This window comes from Hippocampus bargibanti, linkage group LG08, assembly GCF_051943395.1.
Source record: "Hippocampus bargibanti isolate YZ-2025 linkage group LG08, ASM5194339v1, whole genome shotgun sequence".
In the NCBI taxonomy this organism is placed as follows: Eukaryota; Metazoa; Chordata; class Actinopteri; order Syngnathiformes; family Syngnathidae; genus Hippocampus; species Hippocampus bargibanti.
In genome coordinates this window covers 14,902,364-14,920,436 of record NC_142741.1, presented here as the reverse complement: position 1 = coordinate 14,920,436, position 18,073 = coordinate 14,902,364, and the positions used below count along the sequence as shown (strand labels likewise).

General features: G+C 46.0%; 1 protein-coding gene and 1 long non-coding RNA gene across 2 annotated transcripts in view; one reads left to right on the top strand and one right to left on the bottom strand.

Moving 5' to 3' along the window:
* efhc2 (EF-hand domain containing 2) overlaps positions 1–17,641 on the top strand; it is a 32,911-nt gene extending 15,270 nt beyond the window's left edge. Inside the window, exons 9-15 of the mRNA XM_089002937.1 lie at positions 1,988–2,130; positions 2,235–2,431; positions 2,523–2,656; positions 2,945–3,139; positions 15,811–15,903; positions 15,998–16,097; positions 17,502–17,641. Of these exons, the coding sequence (XP_088859063.1) occupies positions 1,988–2,130; positions 2,235–2,431; positions 2,523–2,656; positions 2,945–3,139; positions 15,811–15,903; positions 15,998–16,097; positions 17,502–17,624 (985 nt within the window). The 3' untranslated portion in view covers positions 17,625–17,641. The remainder of the gene's footprint in view (positions 1–1,987; positions 2,131–2,234; positions 2,432–2,522; positions 2,657–2,944; positions 3,140–15,810; positions 15,904–15,997; positions 16,098–17,501) is intronic.
* Positions 10,728–13,336, bottom strand: LOC148894628 (uncharacterized). The gene is made up of 4 exons (XR_016115783.1): positions 13,068–13,336; positions 11,661–11,717; positions 11,475–11,492; positions 10,728–11,372 (listed from the first exon to the last, which is right to left on the bottom strand). It is a non-coding gene; the product is annotated as an uncharacterized LOC148894628 (long non-coding RNA).
* Positions 17,642–18,073: the final 432 nt, after the last annotated feature.

The following is an 18,073-nucleotide window of genomic DNA, read 5'->3' as shown; positions in this document are numbered from 1 at the left end:
TTTAATTGCAATACCATATCACATTTATTATACATAAAATAATGTATTTTGTGTGTAATTTCAAGGCTTATTTAGTTGATAATTATGTTTTATGGGGACCTCGGAACGCATTACTCTCATTTTAATGGTTTCTTATGGGAAAGTAATGTTTGGAATACACACTTTTCACCTTACACACTTTCCGGGAACCAATTAAGTTCGTAAGCCAAGGTATCACTGTACTTGTTTTTTGTTTGACAAGACAGTATTTCGTATTAGGCATTCTTCAAAGTCAAAAGTCAAAGTCAGCTTTATTGTCAAATATGCTAATATGCATGACATACAGCACAGATGAAATTACTGTCCTCTCGGACCCAGCATGCAAGGCACTTATAATTACTTTAACAAACATAAACATGAAAACGCCAATTTGCCGGGAGAGGGGAACCGCTGCGTGTTCACGCGCCGCCATCTTGGGAAAAAAAAATTTGAAAAAATAACAAATATGACAACACAAAGACACAGAGTCATTCATTCTTCAGGACTTGCTGTACCCTCTTTGTGATGAAATGAAGCAGTTCTAGTTGAAAGAGGAGAGGATCAAAGCATCCATGTCAGCAGTGGATCAGGGACGTCATGGTGGAATTTGTACGTCTACTACAAGCTAAATGTTGAAAGCAAACACGAAGCTGTAGCATCCATTGACGAAAAGACATTGTCTCACATCTCCTGTCCCACATAAATCCGCTACAATTCCAAGCCGCGACAGATCCACATACGCATCGGCGCTCTGCGCTGACGCTGCTTTCTTCTTATCGCGGGCTCCTCAAGCCATGCATCCATCCAACCGCAGACTGTCCAACAGCACTGACCTTTCCACTGAACAAAGCGGGGCTGTGAAGATGCTGCCCATTACAGGCGCAAAAAAGCACAATGGCCCCAGCGATGGTAGTCAAATGGCTCCGACATTCCTCCCATTCAAAAACAGTACTGGCATATTCATGCTGCCGAAAGGCGCAACCGCTCAGCACAGTCTCCTCCTTGATGATTGTCGTGGCCAAAAATGCTGAAAAACAATCTGTATCCGTTCCACGTGACGCACAACAACATAAAGTGACAAAAGAAAACACAATAACAAGACAAAAACAACAAAAAAAGCAAGGCTCGTGAGAGCACTTGCTGATGGCTGCCTACTCAGGCGCCATCTTGGAAAAAAAATATATATATATATTATTATTGGCTTATTTCAAGAAAATGTGTCCTTTATAATCTTAACAAGATATATCAGCTAGTTATCAAGATAATTTTACTTGTTTTAACTAATTCAATGCCTAAAACCAGAATCACTGCAGGCATATTGGTGTTTGTTCAATACTGAGGTTTATAAAGTTGCTTTGTCAAGGATACATTTCTTGTTTTAAGCATGCTATTTTCTCATGCCTCCTCTAATATTAAGAACATGATGATGCAATTGAGTTCACTGTTTCATTGTTTTATTGCCAACTACAGCAATTGCAGTAAGATTAAATACACTGTATGAAAAAAGGGGTATACAATACAGTATGCAAATGTGCATATCGTAGACAACTCATCCAAGTACTATACCGCACAATGGCACACATGCCCAGTTTTTACATCTCATAACTTGTACCACACAACAGACTTCTGAGTTATTTGAACATCTGTAAAATGGCATGACATCCCCAAGATACTATTTGACAAGTACGTAAGTCTGGCTCTTGTTCCAGAATGTGTAGTATGAGTTGAAATGAACTCGTTTTTCTACATCCACTAACTCGGTGGCCTGAGCAAGGTGTGGGACTTCAACTTTGTATGCCATGAACTCTTTGTCAAAGCATATGATCTGTTCATTTTGCTCCACATGTGGGTTTTCTCCAGTTACTTCCAGATGCCACATTTAAAAAACGTGCATGTTGGCTGAATTGTGAACAAAATTGTTCAGGGTGTGAAAATGAGGGAAATGCAGGGGTTTCTTATTTATTCACAGATGTGGTCTTGAGAGTAATGTACTCAAGTACTATGCCAAGATGTTGACCACCAGTCAAGTGGATAGCAAGAGGGAGTTCATTATCTCCTTCTACCTGAGCGACGACTCCATCAACGTGTTTGAACGCTCTCAGAAGAACTCAGGTTCGGACTGTGAGCCAGACAACAAACCACAAACTGCTAGCCTACATTAGGGTTGCGACGAACCTGTAGTTTAAGACCTTTCTCTCTCCTTCCTGGATCATTAGGTGTGCTCGGCGGCATGTTTTTGGCACGCAGTCGCGTCAAGAAGCCGGGACAAGAGTTGTTTAAGAGCGAGCCCTCCGAGTACTTCACCGCCCAGGATTTATATGTAGGAGCGACCCTCTGCCTTAACAACAGATTATTCCAGCTGCTGGATGCTGACGAGTATACCTTGAACTACCTGGAGCAACATGCCGAGCAGGTTTGGGACCAAGTTGATGTGTCATTCATTTTTAAATGATGACAGCACAGTCAATTAATTAATGCGATGTTGTGTGTAACTGTCTTAAAAGTTTCCCAAATCCAATTTTGGCACCATCCTCGCTAAACTGCAGTCAATTCCTGAGGGGAAGCAGCGTGAGATCAGGAACCTTTTGACGCTCAATGACCCTACCAACACTGGATTTGTCACCTTTGAGTCGTTCAGGTACCATCTGAGTGACAGGAGTCCCTCAGACCGTTTGCAAAAGCCGCCATTTCTAACTTTTTCTTGGATTCTCTATTAATTTTCTTTTTGTGGATTCTCTATTAATTGGTTTTGAGGAGGCTGAAGACAACCACAGAAACAATTATGTGATGCACGAAACACTGATGTTGGACTTAAAAATCCACTGTTGTATTATCTTGACTCTTTTCTATATTCTGAAATTAATTAAAATGTAGCCTACATTGGAAGTCAGACGAAACTCTTTCTCCGTATTTGACAATATCACAGGAGCCTACTGATGACAACGGATTGCGGGCTGTGTGAGCATGAAGTTCTGGTCCTAGGTCGATCTTTCTCTGAGCACCAGCACCCTGAAGCGGATGACGGCTTGATGCTGGCTGTGGCCCAGGATATCCTCAAGAAGAAAGACTTTGACCAGATCGCTGACATGACCCGAGTGTTTGAACACCACGACCTCACCAAGTAGGGAGATACTGTCCTCATATTTTAAGAAGAAAATTAAACAACAGGACATTTATAGATTTGCGGGAAACATCAAACTAACTGAGGCTTAAGCAACAGCATCTAGCACAGGGGTTGGGAACCTATGGCTCGTGAGCCATATACAGTCTGGCCCTTTTGATGATTGAATCTGTCTCACAGATAAAACTAAATATTCTCGCTTTTTTGCTGTTCATTTCCTGTTTTGGCTGTAGTTGTGTGGAAGACCAATTTTGATTGGATGATACTGACTTAGGTGGCCGTTGATGTTGAAAGAGCAATTTTGATTGGATGATAATGACTTAGGTGGCCGGTGATGTTGAAACAGGTAAACGTCCCCTTTTGAATAAGACCGATGAGTAGAAATGACAAAGCGTATTGCACACTTCAGGTTGAATGAACCAAAGGATTCGCCTTTGTGGAGAGAACAGGTTCTGCCGTGATTCTAATTTGCAATTATCATTGTCATCAATTATCATTATCATTGATGAAACAGTCGAATGTCAGTGGCACTTTCACAAGCCCCATGCTTGCATATGTAGTACATAGAGACAGACGGACAGACAGGCAGACAACAGATAGACAGATGGATGAAAGATCGATAGATCAAAGATAGGTACGTGTGTGTGTGTGTGTGTGTGTGTGTGTGTGCTCTCACAGAAAAACATTCCTAAATATTTTGCTTTTACGGCTTTCTCAGTCAAAAAGGTTCCCGACCGTTGTTCTAGGATATAGTGAATTTGGTAACTGTGTCGAATATTAACAATTTAGCGTTGCATTTGCAGAAACCATCACTATGATATAAAAATGGAAGAGAATGGCACACAACTGTGACACAAAAATCCTCCTCTCATACCATTTCAAATACATTTTCATTCATTAAATTGAGATCAAATACATCACATTCACCAGAGATGCTCGTTGTTTAGTGCAATGATGTAAAAGCATGTCACATCAGAGGTGTTTTGCTCTTTAAATTCGGCTGGAATTGTGTTTTTTTTTTTTTGTTGCTTTGAATAACTAATCAGAGGACATGAAAAATGCAATGTCGGCTAATTTCTGCCACTTCAATCTGATTGATTAAACAAAGCGGCAGATTATCTTGACGTTTGATTCGTCAGGAAAAAAAGAATCTAACATCTATTTACGCACAGAGAAATGCTGAGGAAAACAGTGTTGCTGAGATTATGGAACAAATATAAATAACTATCCGTCCTTCCAGTTTCTGATCCACTGTATCCTCAAGGGTTACGTAGTACCAGTGCCAATCCCACCCATCTCCGAGTAGTAGGTGAGGAACACCCTGAACCAGCTGCCAGCACATAGAGACAAACAACAATCTGCGCTCACACTCACACACAGATAATTTAGAGTGTTCAGTCAGCCAGCAATGTAGATTTTTGGAATGTGGGAGGGAACTGGAGTACCCAAAGAAAACCCGCACAGGCATGGGGTGATCACGCAAACGCCACTCAGAAAGACTGACTGAAATCCAACCCATGACCTCCACGCTATGAGGTGAACCACTAACCACTGGGCCACTGGACCCTTCCAAATGTGAAAATTGAAGTTGTAAATCTAGGTCAATGCTTGTGATAGTGTTGACCCTCCACCACTGATATGTTGCAGCAAAGCATTTTGCTCTCAGTTGCCTCAGGACAATTGTAAGCAACAACTGCACTCCTCTGCCCCTGCGCCTGGAGTCCAGTATCTCCCGCACGGTGTAGACTGGTCCGTCGTCCAATATCCGAGGGGGAGGTGGGGGGGCGGGCGTGGGGGCTAAGGGGCTGGTCTCCACTGGCTTGAGGAGGGAAACGTGAAAAACGGGGTGGATCCTCATGGTGGGTGGCAGCCGGAGCCTCACCGAGACAGGGCTGAGGATGGCCTCGATGGGGAAGGGACCCGTGAAGCGTGGGCCCAGCTTGGCTGAAGACCCTGCCAGCCTAAGGTCCCTCGTCGACAGCCACACCTCCTGCCCGACCTGGTAGTTGGGTGCCTGTCTCCGGTGACGGTCCGCCACCCGCTGGTTCCGGGATGCGGTGCGTGTCAGGGCGTCCCTGATCTCCTTCCAGACTCGGTGGGCCCGTCTGAGGTGATGTTCAATAGACGGGACCTCCACCTGGCCCTCCTGAGTGGGAAACAAGGGCGGCTGATAGCCACAGGCGGACATAAATGGGGACCGACCTGTGGCTGCGGAGACCAGGGAGTTGTGGGCGTACTCCACCCAGGGTAGGTGCAGGGCCCACGACGCCGGGTTGTGGAGGCACACGCACCGGAGGGCCGCCTCCAGGTCCTGGTTCTTCCTCTCCGTCTGTCCGTTGGTCTGGGGATGGTATCCAGACGACAGGCTCGCCGACGCCCCTAGGGACCGACAGAAACGTTTCCATACCTTGGACACGGTCCGACACGATGTCCGTCGGAATCCTGTGGAGACGGACGACGTGGTTAACCAGGAGTTGAGCCGTCTCGATGGCGGACGGCAACCTGGTTAACGGGACGAAGTGGGCCGACTTAGAGAATCGGTCCACAACAGTAAGGACGACCGTCTTGCCACGGGAGGGGGGGAGGCCTGTCACGAAGTCGACGGAGATGTGGGACCAGGGTCTAGACGGTACCGGTAGCGGCCGGAGGAGTCCTGCCGGGGACTGATGGGAGGCTTTCCCACGGGCACAGGTCGGGCAGGCCTTCACGAAGAGGGTGATGTCCCTCCGGAACCCCGGCCACCAGAATCGTTGGGCGATGAGTTGGATCGTCCTGTTGACCCCCGGGTGACAGGCAATCCTGGAGGTGTGCCCCCAGACGAGAACCTCCGTGCGGAGAGGGGGGGGGGACGAACAGGCGATCCTTCGGACAGCCCCTGGGGATGGGGGTCGTCCCCTGGGCTTGCTGGACTTTTCTCTCAACCTCCCACCTCAGGGCACCCAGGATGCGCTGGGCCGGCAGAATGTTGGTGGTGGTCTCCTCCTTTTCTGCCGGCTCATGGATGCGGGATAGGGCATCAGGCTTGGTGTTCTGTGACCCTGGGCAGTAGGTGAGAGAAAAGTTAAAACGGGTGAGGAAGAGTGACCATCGGGCCTGACGAGAGTTCAGTCTCTTGGCCGACCGGATGGCCGCCAGGTTTTTGTGATCCGTGTAGACGGTGAAGGGGTGTTCCGCTCCCTCAAGCCAGTGTCTCCATTCCTGCAGGGCCAGGACGACCGCCAGCAGTTCCCGGTTGCCGACGTCATAGTTGGCCTCAGCGGGGCTGAGCCGGCGGGAGAAGAAGGCGCATGGGCGTAGCTTCTGGTCTGTGGGAGAGCGCTGGGACAGGACGGCCCCTACTCCGGACTCGGATGCGTCAACCTCGACCGTGAACGGGAGATCCGGGTCGGGATGACGCAGAACAGGGGGATTGGTGAAGGCTAGACGGAGGCGATTGAATGCCCCCTCAGCATCGGGCGTCCACCTGAAGGGAATCTTGGTGGAGTGAGGTTAGTGAGGGGGAGTGCCTTCTGACTATACCCGCGTATGAAGCGGCGGTAGAAGTTGGCAAACCCCAAAAATCGCTAAAGCTGTTTCCGCGTCTTTGGGATCGGCCATTCGACCACCGCTTTGGTTTTAGTGGGGTCGGCCCTGAGCTGCCCCCGCTCCACGATGAACCCTAGGAAGGACAGAAAGCGGACATGGAACTCACACTTCTCTGCCTTCACATAGAGCCGGTTTTGCAGGAGCCGCGCCACGACCCGTCGGACGTGTTGCCGGTGCTCCTCTGCGGAACGAGAAAAGATGAGAATATCGTCAAGATAAACAAAAACAAAAACATTGAGGAAGTCCCTGAGCACATCATTGATCAAATCTTGGAAGACGGCGGGCGCGTTCGTGAGTCCGAACGGCATCACCAGATATTGAAAATGTCCTAACGGTGTCTTAAATGCAGTTTTCCATTCATCCCCCTCCCGATGCGGACCAAGTGGTACGCGCTACGGAGGTCTAATTTGGAAAAAATGGTTGCTGATTGAAGGGGCGTGAAGGCTGAGTCCATGAGGGAGATGGGGTATTTGTTACGGATGGTGATGTCGTTCAGACTCCGATAATCGACACACGGACGCAGGGTTCCGTCCTTCTTGTCAATAAAGAACCCTGCGCCCAGCGGAGACCGTGACGGCCGAATGAGTCCCGCCGCGAGGGAGGAGTCTATGTAAGTGCTCAGGGCTTCCCGTTCCGGTTGTGAGACGTGGAAAAGTCTGGAGTCCGGTAATGGAGCCCCTGGCTGCAAGTCAATAGCACAGTCATACGGTCGGTGGGGCGGCAGGGATTGGGCGTTGTCCTTGCTGAACACCTCCCACAGGTCGTGGTAGCAGTGTGGCACGCCCTTGAGGCAGATGGCCTCAGGCGGTCCACCGCGGGAGGCGTCTCGCCCTGCCGTAGCCGACCGTAGGCAGTTGGCGTAGCAGTAGGGTCTCCAGCCCTGAATGGTGGGACCCTCCCAGGAGATTGACGGGTCGTGGGTATTGAGCCAGGGGAGACCCAATACCAACGGCGCATTCCGGGAGGGCATAACTAAAAATTGGCGGTGCTCGACGTGGTTCCCCGCGACCCGGAGTTTGAGCGGGTCGTGAGGTGGGTGACTCGGGCTAACAGTCTGCCGTCCAGGTCGACCATCTCCTTTGGGGGGTGGAGATCGATCAGTTGGCAGCCCAACGAGTCCGCCAGCTGGGGGTCAATGATGCACCCGTCGGCCCCCGAGTCCACTAGGGCCCGCACAGTTTGGGAGCTGGACGGGCCGATTAATTCGCTGTCCAGCTCCAACCGCGTAACGGGGGTTGTGGATTTGACCTCCAGAGGTCGCTGTGGTCTCCGTCTTGTCGGGGACTTGCGTGGACCTGAGGTCTTCGCCTGGGGGCCTTGGGTGCGACGAGCCCCGGGGGTAGTGTGGTCGTTCCCCCCCCTATGATCATGGGTTCGGGGGATTCCTCCAGGCGCCGCACACGCTCGCTGCCGGGTGTGGGAGATCTGGACCGGCTGCGTGGCTGTCTGGGCCGTCGGCCGCGCTGCTCCCTCTGTCGCTCCCGAAGGCGGTGATCCAGGCCGATGACTATGGCGACCAGGTCGTCGAAGGTGGTGCCCGCGTCGCGGGTAGCCAACTCGTCCTTGAGGTCGGTGTTCAATCCACGACGAAACACCCCCCTCAACGCTCGGTCGCCGTAGCCGCTGCCAGCGGCCTGGATGCGGAAGTCGACGGAGTATTCCGCGGCTGAACGGGCCCCTTGGACGCAGTCCAGTAGTCTCCCCTCCGCTTCGGACTCCGTCACCGGATGATGGAAAACCCGGCGTAACTCGGCGACGAAGTCCGGGTACGAGGTGCGCAGCTCCGGTCGGGATTCTCGGATGGCCAGCACCCACGTCTCGGCTTCTCCCGTGAGCAGGCTGGTGATGAAGGCTACCTTCGCCTCATCGCTAACGCAGGCGTATGGATGTTGCTCAAACACGAGCGTGCACTGCATTAAAAACTGAGCGCAGCGCCCGGTTTCGCCTGCGTAGCGGGAGGGAAGAGGAAATTGAGGAGCGTGCCTACTCACGGGCGGGGAAGACTTGGCCGTGAGAGCGGAAATGCGTGCCTCAGCCGCCTCGAAGCGTTGAGCCAGCCTGGTGGTAATTTGGCTGATTTCCGCGATGGCTCGGGCCAGCTGGCTCGAACGCTCCGCTTGCTCGGTGAAGGCGGCGAGATATCTGTCTTCGCCGGCGGGATCCATAGTTGGTCGGAGTATTATGTCACGTCACTCGAGGCTCGAGGGCTGGGCTCGAGTGGCGAAAGGACAGCGGGGAGTGTGGATCCAAAATACACGGCGAGACAGATACTCGGATACAAAAGTCTTTACTGAGGCACGCATGAAAAAATAACAAACAGGGAAGAGTGGAGGAAGATAACTAAATGACAGCCGACCTGGCAACACGGAAGTGGAAACGGCAATGTCCAAAAATACTCCGACGGAGACGGTAGTGAGCGACAGACAGATATAGGCAGAAGGCACAATCAGTGAATGACAATCAGCTGTGGGAACCCAGGTGAATGATGATTGGAGGGGCCGTCTCCCAAGATTGGCGGAGGAGGTGACAGGAGGGGCGGGGCGCGCCCCGGATGGCAACGAGATGTGACAACAACATACAACTGTCATGACTATCCAACAAAATTCATGATCATTACCCACTAGATGTCAAGGTATCGGTTCCATAACTGCATCACATGCCAAATCGAGACCCCCACTTTCTTCTCAGGTATTCACCGTATTTTCACGACCAAACGGCGCACCGTGTGAAAAGGCGCAGTCTCATTTATGTGTGCCATTTCTGTATTTAACACACACATTGGACGCACCGGATGAAAGGACGCAAGTTTTATATACCGGTACATATCCTCTACTGCTATACGTACGTCCGCCTCACAACAACACACAGGCATACAAGTATGCGTATTTTAAAAAACAGATCGGGCGCAAAACTGAGTTTGGTAGTGCTTTATTTATTAATTACAAAGGAATAACATTTTGTAATCATCACTCAATATGCGTCGGCATGGTAAAAAGGAGCACATTACCGGTACCTACTTTTCCGAAAGCTCAAACCACCGTGCTAGCAGACACGTTAGCCCAAGCATCCACAATCCATTCGCAAACTGTGGCGTAACATCCAGCCCTTTTTGTTTGCCTTAAGAATGACGCCTGCTGGAAATGTCTCTTTAGGCAAAGTCTTTCTTTAAAAAAAAATCACAATCGCCGGGAGTTTCTCTCCATTAGCATGGCACCCTTTTCGCCAGCTTTTCAGAATAATTCGCCGGCCGTCGCTACAGTAGTCCCGGTCCGCATGGAAAAACGCACAGTTTCATAAAACGCCAGCACCAAGATGGACCTCCTTGGAAATGTTCAATTTTCATTTCCTCCGCTAGCGTTACTGCTCTGAGTGGGACGGTGACAGTCGAAACGCTCCTTCCGCTCGCTCTTAGCTCGCCGATCGATTGCTTGAAGCTTTCCTCCAACTCCGGCCACCTTGCCTTATGTCCGCGTATTATGTCACGGCGGCTCCATTCCCATGTTCCTCGGCGTAACTGATAGCCTTCAGTTTAAACTGAGCTTCATAACCATATCTCTTTGCCATTTTCAGGGTTGTTAAAACAGCAATGTTCTACATAAAGCACATACCTGTTCGTTTATACACAAACCACGCCTGCACACCCCCCTCGTTTTCTCTACACGTCTTCCTCATGGTGGTCTCTAACACGTCCGCACTACAGGGCGCACCGCACATTTTGATCAAAATCTGAGACGTTTATATGCGCCTTATGGTCGTGAAAATACGGTAAAAGCCTGTGATGTGTCTGTAACATGTCAGCCTCCTGGCCCACATTTTTGAACAGTGCACACAGGTGCTGATTTGCAAGTCCTCAGTGAGCATCCAAGCATCTTGGTTCGAAATCGCCCAGTTTGATCGAGGCATAAAATACACAGACAATGGAGGAACAGGCAAACAAACACATGCACGGACACACACATTGGCGTCACACAAGGCATCAATCGTGCAGTCGGTGGTCCCCAAATCTCAGAGCAAGCATTAGTTCCAGCGTAGGGAGTGGAGCATTGGAAACAGATGGACCCTGAAGACAAGAAATGGCATGTATTGTGGAAGAACACACACACACACACACACACACACACACACACACACACACACACACACACACACACACACACACACAACTTACTAAAAACAAACACAGTATTCCTGACATTTTGGTGGAATCCAAGTTTACATATCAAAGTATTAATAGAAAATCAGTCACAAACAGGTATACAAAGCAGAGTAAAACTGAAGTTACTTATCGAGTGTTGCTCTGTTCCGTAATATTGCAGGCACTGGTGCCTTCAATATTGCGGAACAAAGCATTTTTCAAACTTAGCAAGCGTGGTTTGAGTCGTCTGTTATCATCAAGACACAGCAGTATTTTCTGAATGAAGGTGAATGTGAGGATTAATTTTCTTGGATAATCTAAATGCAATGCGTACATTAAACCAAACAAGAGGAGGTGTGCATCAGCCAACCTGGGGAGACATCTCACAATAATGCCATCTTCTATCACAACAGAAATGCTGTCGGGATTAAACAAGATGGCACTAGTGAGGTTGTCAGTTGTTACGGAGAGAAGTGCGACAGGAGTGTTTTCAATGTCTGGATCCTCTTCCCACTGCAAAATACACACAAACGTACACATACAGAATAAAGTAAAAGGTTATAGCATACATTGTGGCCATAGATAGACATTTGTGTTAAGTTAGGTAATACATACATTGCATGTCTTGAAGAACTCAGAGTCATCTTCTTGTAGGTATGATGGGAGCGCACGAAGGGCCAGACTGCGTCTCATGTGTATATGTGTGTATACTGAAAAGTGCAAATGCAATTGCTGTCGAGACATGGCAGTGGGCTGACTCTTGAATACTGGAAATGTTGCAAACGATAATGGCTAAATAACTTCGCCCGAGTATCCAGGGATGTAGAACACAGTTTGCATCTCCAGTCCATGTTAGGCCTGCAATTACATGAAACATTTTTCAAGAATGAGTACGTGTTTGGATAGGCAAAGTAAAGTTGGTGTGATTCTGACAGTTACGGATTATTATAGCTCAAATCCAAGCATATCCTTCGTAATAGTTTGGAACCTCCGCACTATCCCTATTGCAATTTAACAACTGCATCACTGTAATGATTAATGAACATCAGTTGCTGGTAAGAGCAGAGGAGAATGTGAGACTTGAGATTGTTTTAAAGAAAGAACAATCAACGAAGTCTCAACTAATGGTGTAAAATACTCCAATATATGTTAAAAAGGTAAAATTCTGTTCAATATAAAAAATACCTACATGTAGTATGATATTCATCAGGTAATTAAGAATATAGCATAAATAAAAATGTAAACATACCTTCGATAATGGTGGTGTTGCTCAATTTGCACCCTGGGGCTGAAAGGTTGAAGAGAAAAAACATGACAATGAATGTAATCCTTTAATTTAATAAAACACATTTATCCATGTTAACTTTTTAAGTTTAATAAATCTAATGTACCAGATTAAATGATGCAATCAGACCAGTCAGGCGTTTGCAGTTTGATGACTTGGCCTCCAGCAGCTCTCTCGGTATCCTGAATATGCCAAAAATACATTTTAAAAAAAGTTCATGTTTAAGTTACACATGCATAACCATTTAAACTGCATCAATTGTACATATTCCAATCCACTGTACATTTTTTCGCTATCATTATATTTACTTAGTGCATTCTTAAAACTGCAGCACTACCGCTGCACGTGTATAGATAGCTTAAGCCTATAGCTTGTGCTGGACAATGACACGCGGTACTGTCGTTTGCAAACAAAGTTAACTCAAAGCACTAACCTGCTGGGCGTTGCAGCCACGGTGTGGAGGATTTCGTGTGACCCTTTTATATGAACCTTAACTTTACACCCATTTGACGATTACTCTCGGACCTTCGCGGACACAAACATAACCTGCAACAGATATTACTCGGCCACCGCCCAACTAAACCTGCGCGGTACTATTCTCTAAATAACACTTCTGTGTCTTTCAACAGACAAGAGACGTTTAAGAAAACTTCATACATATATCGCCACAGAAGAGCGCTTAACATAGGAGAAGTCCCGGGCTCAAAACAACTCAGCTGAAAGAGTGGATGAGAAGGCCTCAGTCGCAAGCACGACCACGGACTAGCATCTTTGCTAACTTGTGAAAGGCAGCAAGTTCCACAAACTGACTTTCCAATTTGCTGTCGTCAAAAACACAACAAAATATCCTTTTTCTGTGCACCGACTACAGCATTGATACACTGGGTCCTTGTAATATTAAATAATGTTGTTTGTCTTCTCACCTGAATTCGTGGGTCTCTGCACGCTTTAGCCGTCGAGAAGTAAAAATGGCCCCGGTGAGACCACGCCTGCGGTGACGTCATCACGCAGCGTTCTGCCGTTTACTCAAAATATATGAGTATATGACAGCCATGAACTCAAAAGTATTGATTTACTGCAAATTAAAAACGCATGACTATTCAGAAAACTCAAAACGTTTAAGTTTTTGAAACAAAAAATCGGCTTTTGAGTTGACTGACCTCAATGACTTTGAGTCAGTAGTACTGTTCGGGTTTACAGTGTATGTCACCTTCCTCATTTCCTTTTCACACCAAATCATGAGATGCGAATCTTAAAAAAAGGCCAGTCATCGATTGCCCTGCATTTGCATCATAACATGAACGTAACTAACTTTGTAGAGTAACAGCACATGAAAAAAACGCACACACAAGACATAAAGATCATACAATGAATATTTTTTTAGTATGAGGGGAAAACCAGTTGTTTTTACTTTGCTTGAATGAGGCCTTCATTTTCAAGCGAAAAGCAGCTTCATTAAAATAAAAAAAAAAGTTAAAAAACTATTTAAAAACAATATGACGAAATGAAATTCTAAATGAACAATGACAAAGTCATGCAGCCATATTTGTCCATAGTGTGTGTGTGTGTGTGTGTGTGCGTGTATGCGTGCGTGCGTGTATGTATGTGTGTGTGTGCTTGCATGTGTGTGTATGTGTGTGTGTGCGCGTGTGTGTGTGTGAGTGTGAGTGTGTGTGCGTGTGTGTGTACTGGAACTCCCGCAAGTGCTGTTCCTCCTGGCTTTAATGAAATGGTATGGCAGGAATAAGACTCTGGATTTTTTTGGCATTAGTGAGTGTGAAACAACTAGAAAGACTATTTTTGCTTGTATCCTAATAGATCTCAGGAGTGCCTGTCCTCCCCTCATATGTGAAATTACACACATCCCTATTTCTAAAATACACGTGGAGATCACCCATTCTGAATTTACTGATTGTTTATTAAGTTTCAGTGTTACGAGCGATGACCCTTCTCCTTTCTCTATTATCATGTCAAATTAAAATTGTAAGTAGATCTGCAATGTCAAAATACAGAATGTTTAAAGCCTTAAACACTATCAGGCTTTGCTTTAAATATCTGCTGCATACTGTTTCCTGAAGCTAATGTAAGATTGTTGTCATGTCCCAAATGAAGCAGAGAGACTTCACGTTTAGTTTGGGGCAGACGAAGGCAGGCGTACTGTATAAAAGTTTTAATCTGGTGCCGCAAAAACGCACCGGCATAAATCAAACACAAACCGCTGGTCAAATAAGTACCAGGAATACAAACTACGCGAGAACACAAAGCACTTGCTCCAAGGCAAGGAGAAAAACAAACAAGGGATGACAAAATGAAATTAAACGTACCCATTACGTGAATTCACAGAAAAAAAGAACAATAAAAATTGAACTAATCAACAACAACGGACCGAGAGTTACTCAAACAACTATGACTATAACAAGATTGCGAAATACTAAACCTGGGGCAGAAGCAGTGGCAAGGCGGAATAATTCACCGGCAACCAAATGACAGAATACTTTAAAGGATAACCAACACCATTGTTTTGTTTCCTAACTGACATCAGAAAAACGTTTTATAGCATCTAAAATACCCAAAACACGCAGGCTGATATTTTTAGTTAAATGCAAAACACCAATAAAAATGAGTTAAAGTGTCCCAAAAATACTTCAAAATGACCCCGGAAATGGCAGTTTCAGAAGATCCCGCCCCCTTGTTCGTGACATCACGCCAGGACGTCTTGCCTTGCCCTAGAATCAAAACAATGGCTTCAGATTCGGAGAAGATGCTTTCTTGTTACTCATCCAGTTATGAATATGATTCAAATAGTTCCGAAGAGGAAAGCATAAATGTTTGCAATCGATTAAAAAAGTCCTTCCGTATCAATTCGAGCCTTCAGGACTCCAATGTAGCGTCCCAGAAAATGCACAAGATGCCACCCAAGCTCCGTTGGAAATGGTCTGATCTGAATTTGTGTCAACTAGTATCAAATAGTAGTCTTGGTTGGAATTGACGTCACGTCAGGAATCGTCACCAACTCGAAAACAAGACTTCCTGAATATTCAGCGCCAGTCTTAAAACGTAAAATATAGCTATATGCGGTGGAATCCTTGTAAAATACGGTCAGTAGAAGTCACTTCAAGTGATTTTACAAATTATGGACACAACTTGTCCGGAGGCATCGGTTGTCCTTTAAATACCCCAGTGAATAATTATGAGCTGCCGAAATCTGAACATGACAATTGTAAGGGCATTTTATTGACCTGTGCAATTCGACAGCTTTGTGTTGAAGTGCTTTTTCCATAAACAAAAATACTCCACTTCAGCTTCAGGGGGGCTTACTTTTTCTCTTCAGACTCTGGGTGGCTTGAGAAAAAGTAGGTGCTCCCCATGTTGAAGTTCACTAGATTCGCTTCCAGTCGTCATGGTAATGAAGGCCATGCTCAGCATCAGCCAAGCAGGAGATTTAAAAGAGGTGGACTGTTCCTTATTTTTCATTTGATTGGACTGCTTGCTCTGCTCAAAACATCCTAATTTCAGGAAGGCAAACACTAATTTGCTGCAATCTTAACCCTTGGGGATTATAATAAAAGGAGAAACTCAGAGACATGTTATTTGAACACCCAATAACTTTTTACCAGTACAGTTATGAACTTCTCTGTAAATTCCCTTGTTCCCATGCTTCTTCAGAACAGGATGCACATCCATCAAAGAGGCGATGACCATCTGCAAAACGTTCCAGGTCCCCCTTTCTGACAACCTGCTGACATGTCTGCTGCACAAGTATGACCTGCGTCTATGTTAAGGCAGGACTGATATAATATGGTTCTCAAGTCTCATTTGTCTTTCGTGTGTGCATTTACGTGTGTGTGTGAAGGTTCTCGGACGGGGACCAGATCAAGTACCACACCTTCTTGGATGGCATCAACTGGTTGGATCATCCTGCTGCCCCGGTGATGCCTGATGACCTCCTAAAAGTAAGGCCAATCTTTGTTTGCGAAGAATGCACAATTGTAAAGGAGTTATGACTTTTCTTCTTTTTTGCTTGTCTGTCAAAATTTCATTATGTGAAACTGGTCTTTTGCATACACACACACACACACACACACACACACACACACACACACACACACACACACACACACACACACACACACACACACACACACACACACACACACACACACACATACAAATTCAGCTGTATAGTGCCAGCCTTGCCATTTTCAGATATTTTGTTCACATATATTCATCATTGGGCGTGGGAACGGTAATGATAAAAATAAAAAAAGAATAAACTGGTAAAAAGAATGTGCAGGTGACAATCCTCGTTAATGCAGGTGTACTACAGTCCTATTCACCTTTTGTGCATTACATCACAGTCCCCTCCGCCTTATTATGAAATAACAATTTACGCCTGTTGGAACCGTTGGAACCCCTATAAAGCATATAGTCCAGTATCCATTTATAAATGTGATTCATGGATTGGATGTACCTTTCTTCGTCTTGCAGTGGAGAAATTTACATTTGGCAGCAGCAAAGTTATGTAAGGAGGAGGAAAGGAAAGAAAGAAGTAGAAAAACAAAATACTGGAACTGCTGGAAAGGGAGCCCTCTCGCGGCGCCATCTTTAAGTAAAAAAAAAAAAAACAATAATACAATACTAAAAATAATAAAGCAAATAACATGACAACACAAAGACACAGAGAGTCATTCATTCTTCAGCACTTGCTGTACGCTCTTTGCGACATGGAGCAGTTCTAGATGAAAGAGGAGTGGATCAAAGCGTCCTTTTCAGCAGTGGATTAGGGACGTCATGGTGGAATGTGCACGTCTACTACAAGCTAAATGTTGAAAGCAAACACGAAGCTGTGTCATCCATTGACGGAAAGAGATTGTCTCACATCTCCTGTCCCACATAAATCCGCTTCAATTCTAAGCCGCGACAGTTCCACATACGCATTGGCGCTCTGCGCAGACGCTCCTTTCTTATTGCGGGCTCCTCAATCCAAGCATCCATCCATCCATTTGATTAAAAGTGAAAACAGCAGACATCAGGCGAAATGGCGGCTGTCATGGCTTAGATGAGGTTACCCCACTCACATAAAATTTTTAAGTTATATAATTCTTGAACACGTCTAATATTGAAGATTGCCGCATACTATAAAACCCACTCTTAGCACAGTTCAGCGCAAAGCTTAATCTTGTAGGAAAAGTTAATCCAACATTAGTTAAGCGTTTGACGCCCTTGATCGAGAAGGGCGAACGTTGGATTAAAATATATATCTGTAGGTCAACAGAGGACAAACAACATACAAAAAAGGATATCTACATGTATTTTTAAATTTTCTTCTCATACTATAATATTCTATTTGTTCCCAGTTTGAGGTGAAGCTGCGGCGTGAGGCGCACAGAGTGAAAAGCATCAATTACTCCTCCCTTGTGCAGAAAGCGTTCCCCGGCGTCTCCTGCACTGTCGATCCGGAGAGCGCAGCAGCACCGTAGATGATTGTATTCAGAACGCATGCACTAAAATGTGCTGCATGAGCATGGGATTTTTTTTTTACACTACCTACGTTTTTTAAAAGTGCATTATATCAGGCTACAGCTACCGTCGTTGAGTTGAATTTACGTGATAGAAAATTGGCTACAATGGAGGATCACTTCTATCAGCTCACAGCTGTGGAAACAACAGGTACTGATGAGACACAAACTTCTTTTTGACAGTTTTATGTTATTTTTGTCATGTCTCTCAATCAGTGGTTCTCAAAGTATGTAAACCATAGCTTGTGTGACTGTAATTTCCGATGTCAGGACAATTAAAACCGCTGGTATGATTCTGATCTATCATCACTTTACATTCCGAAAAAAACATTTTTGTTTGTTTCGATGAAAAGGTTTCTTCAGCCGTCATCTGTACTTATTTGAAGGTGTCGGGCGTTTCACTTCCTATC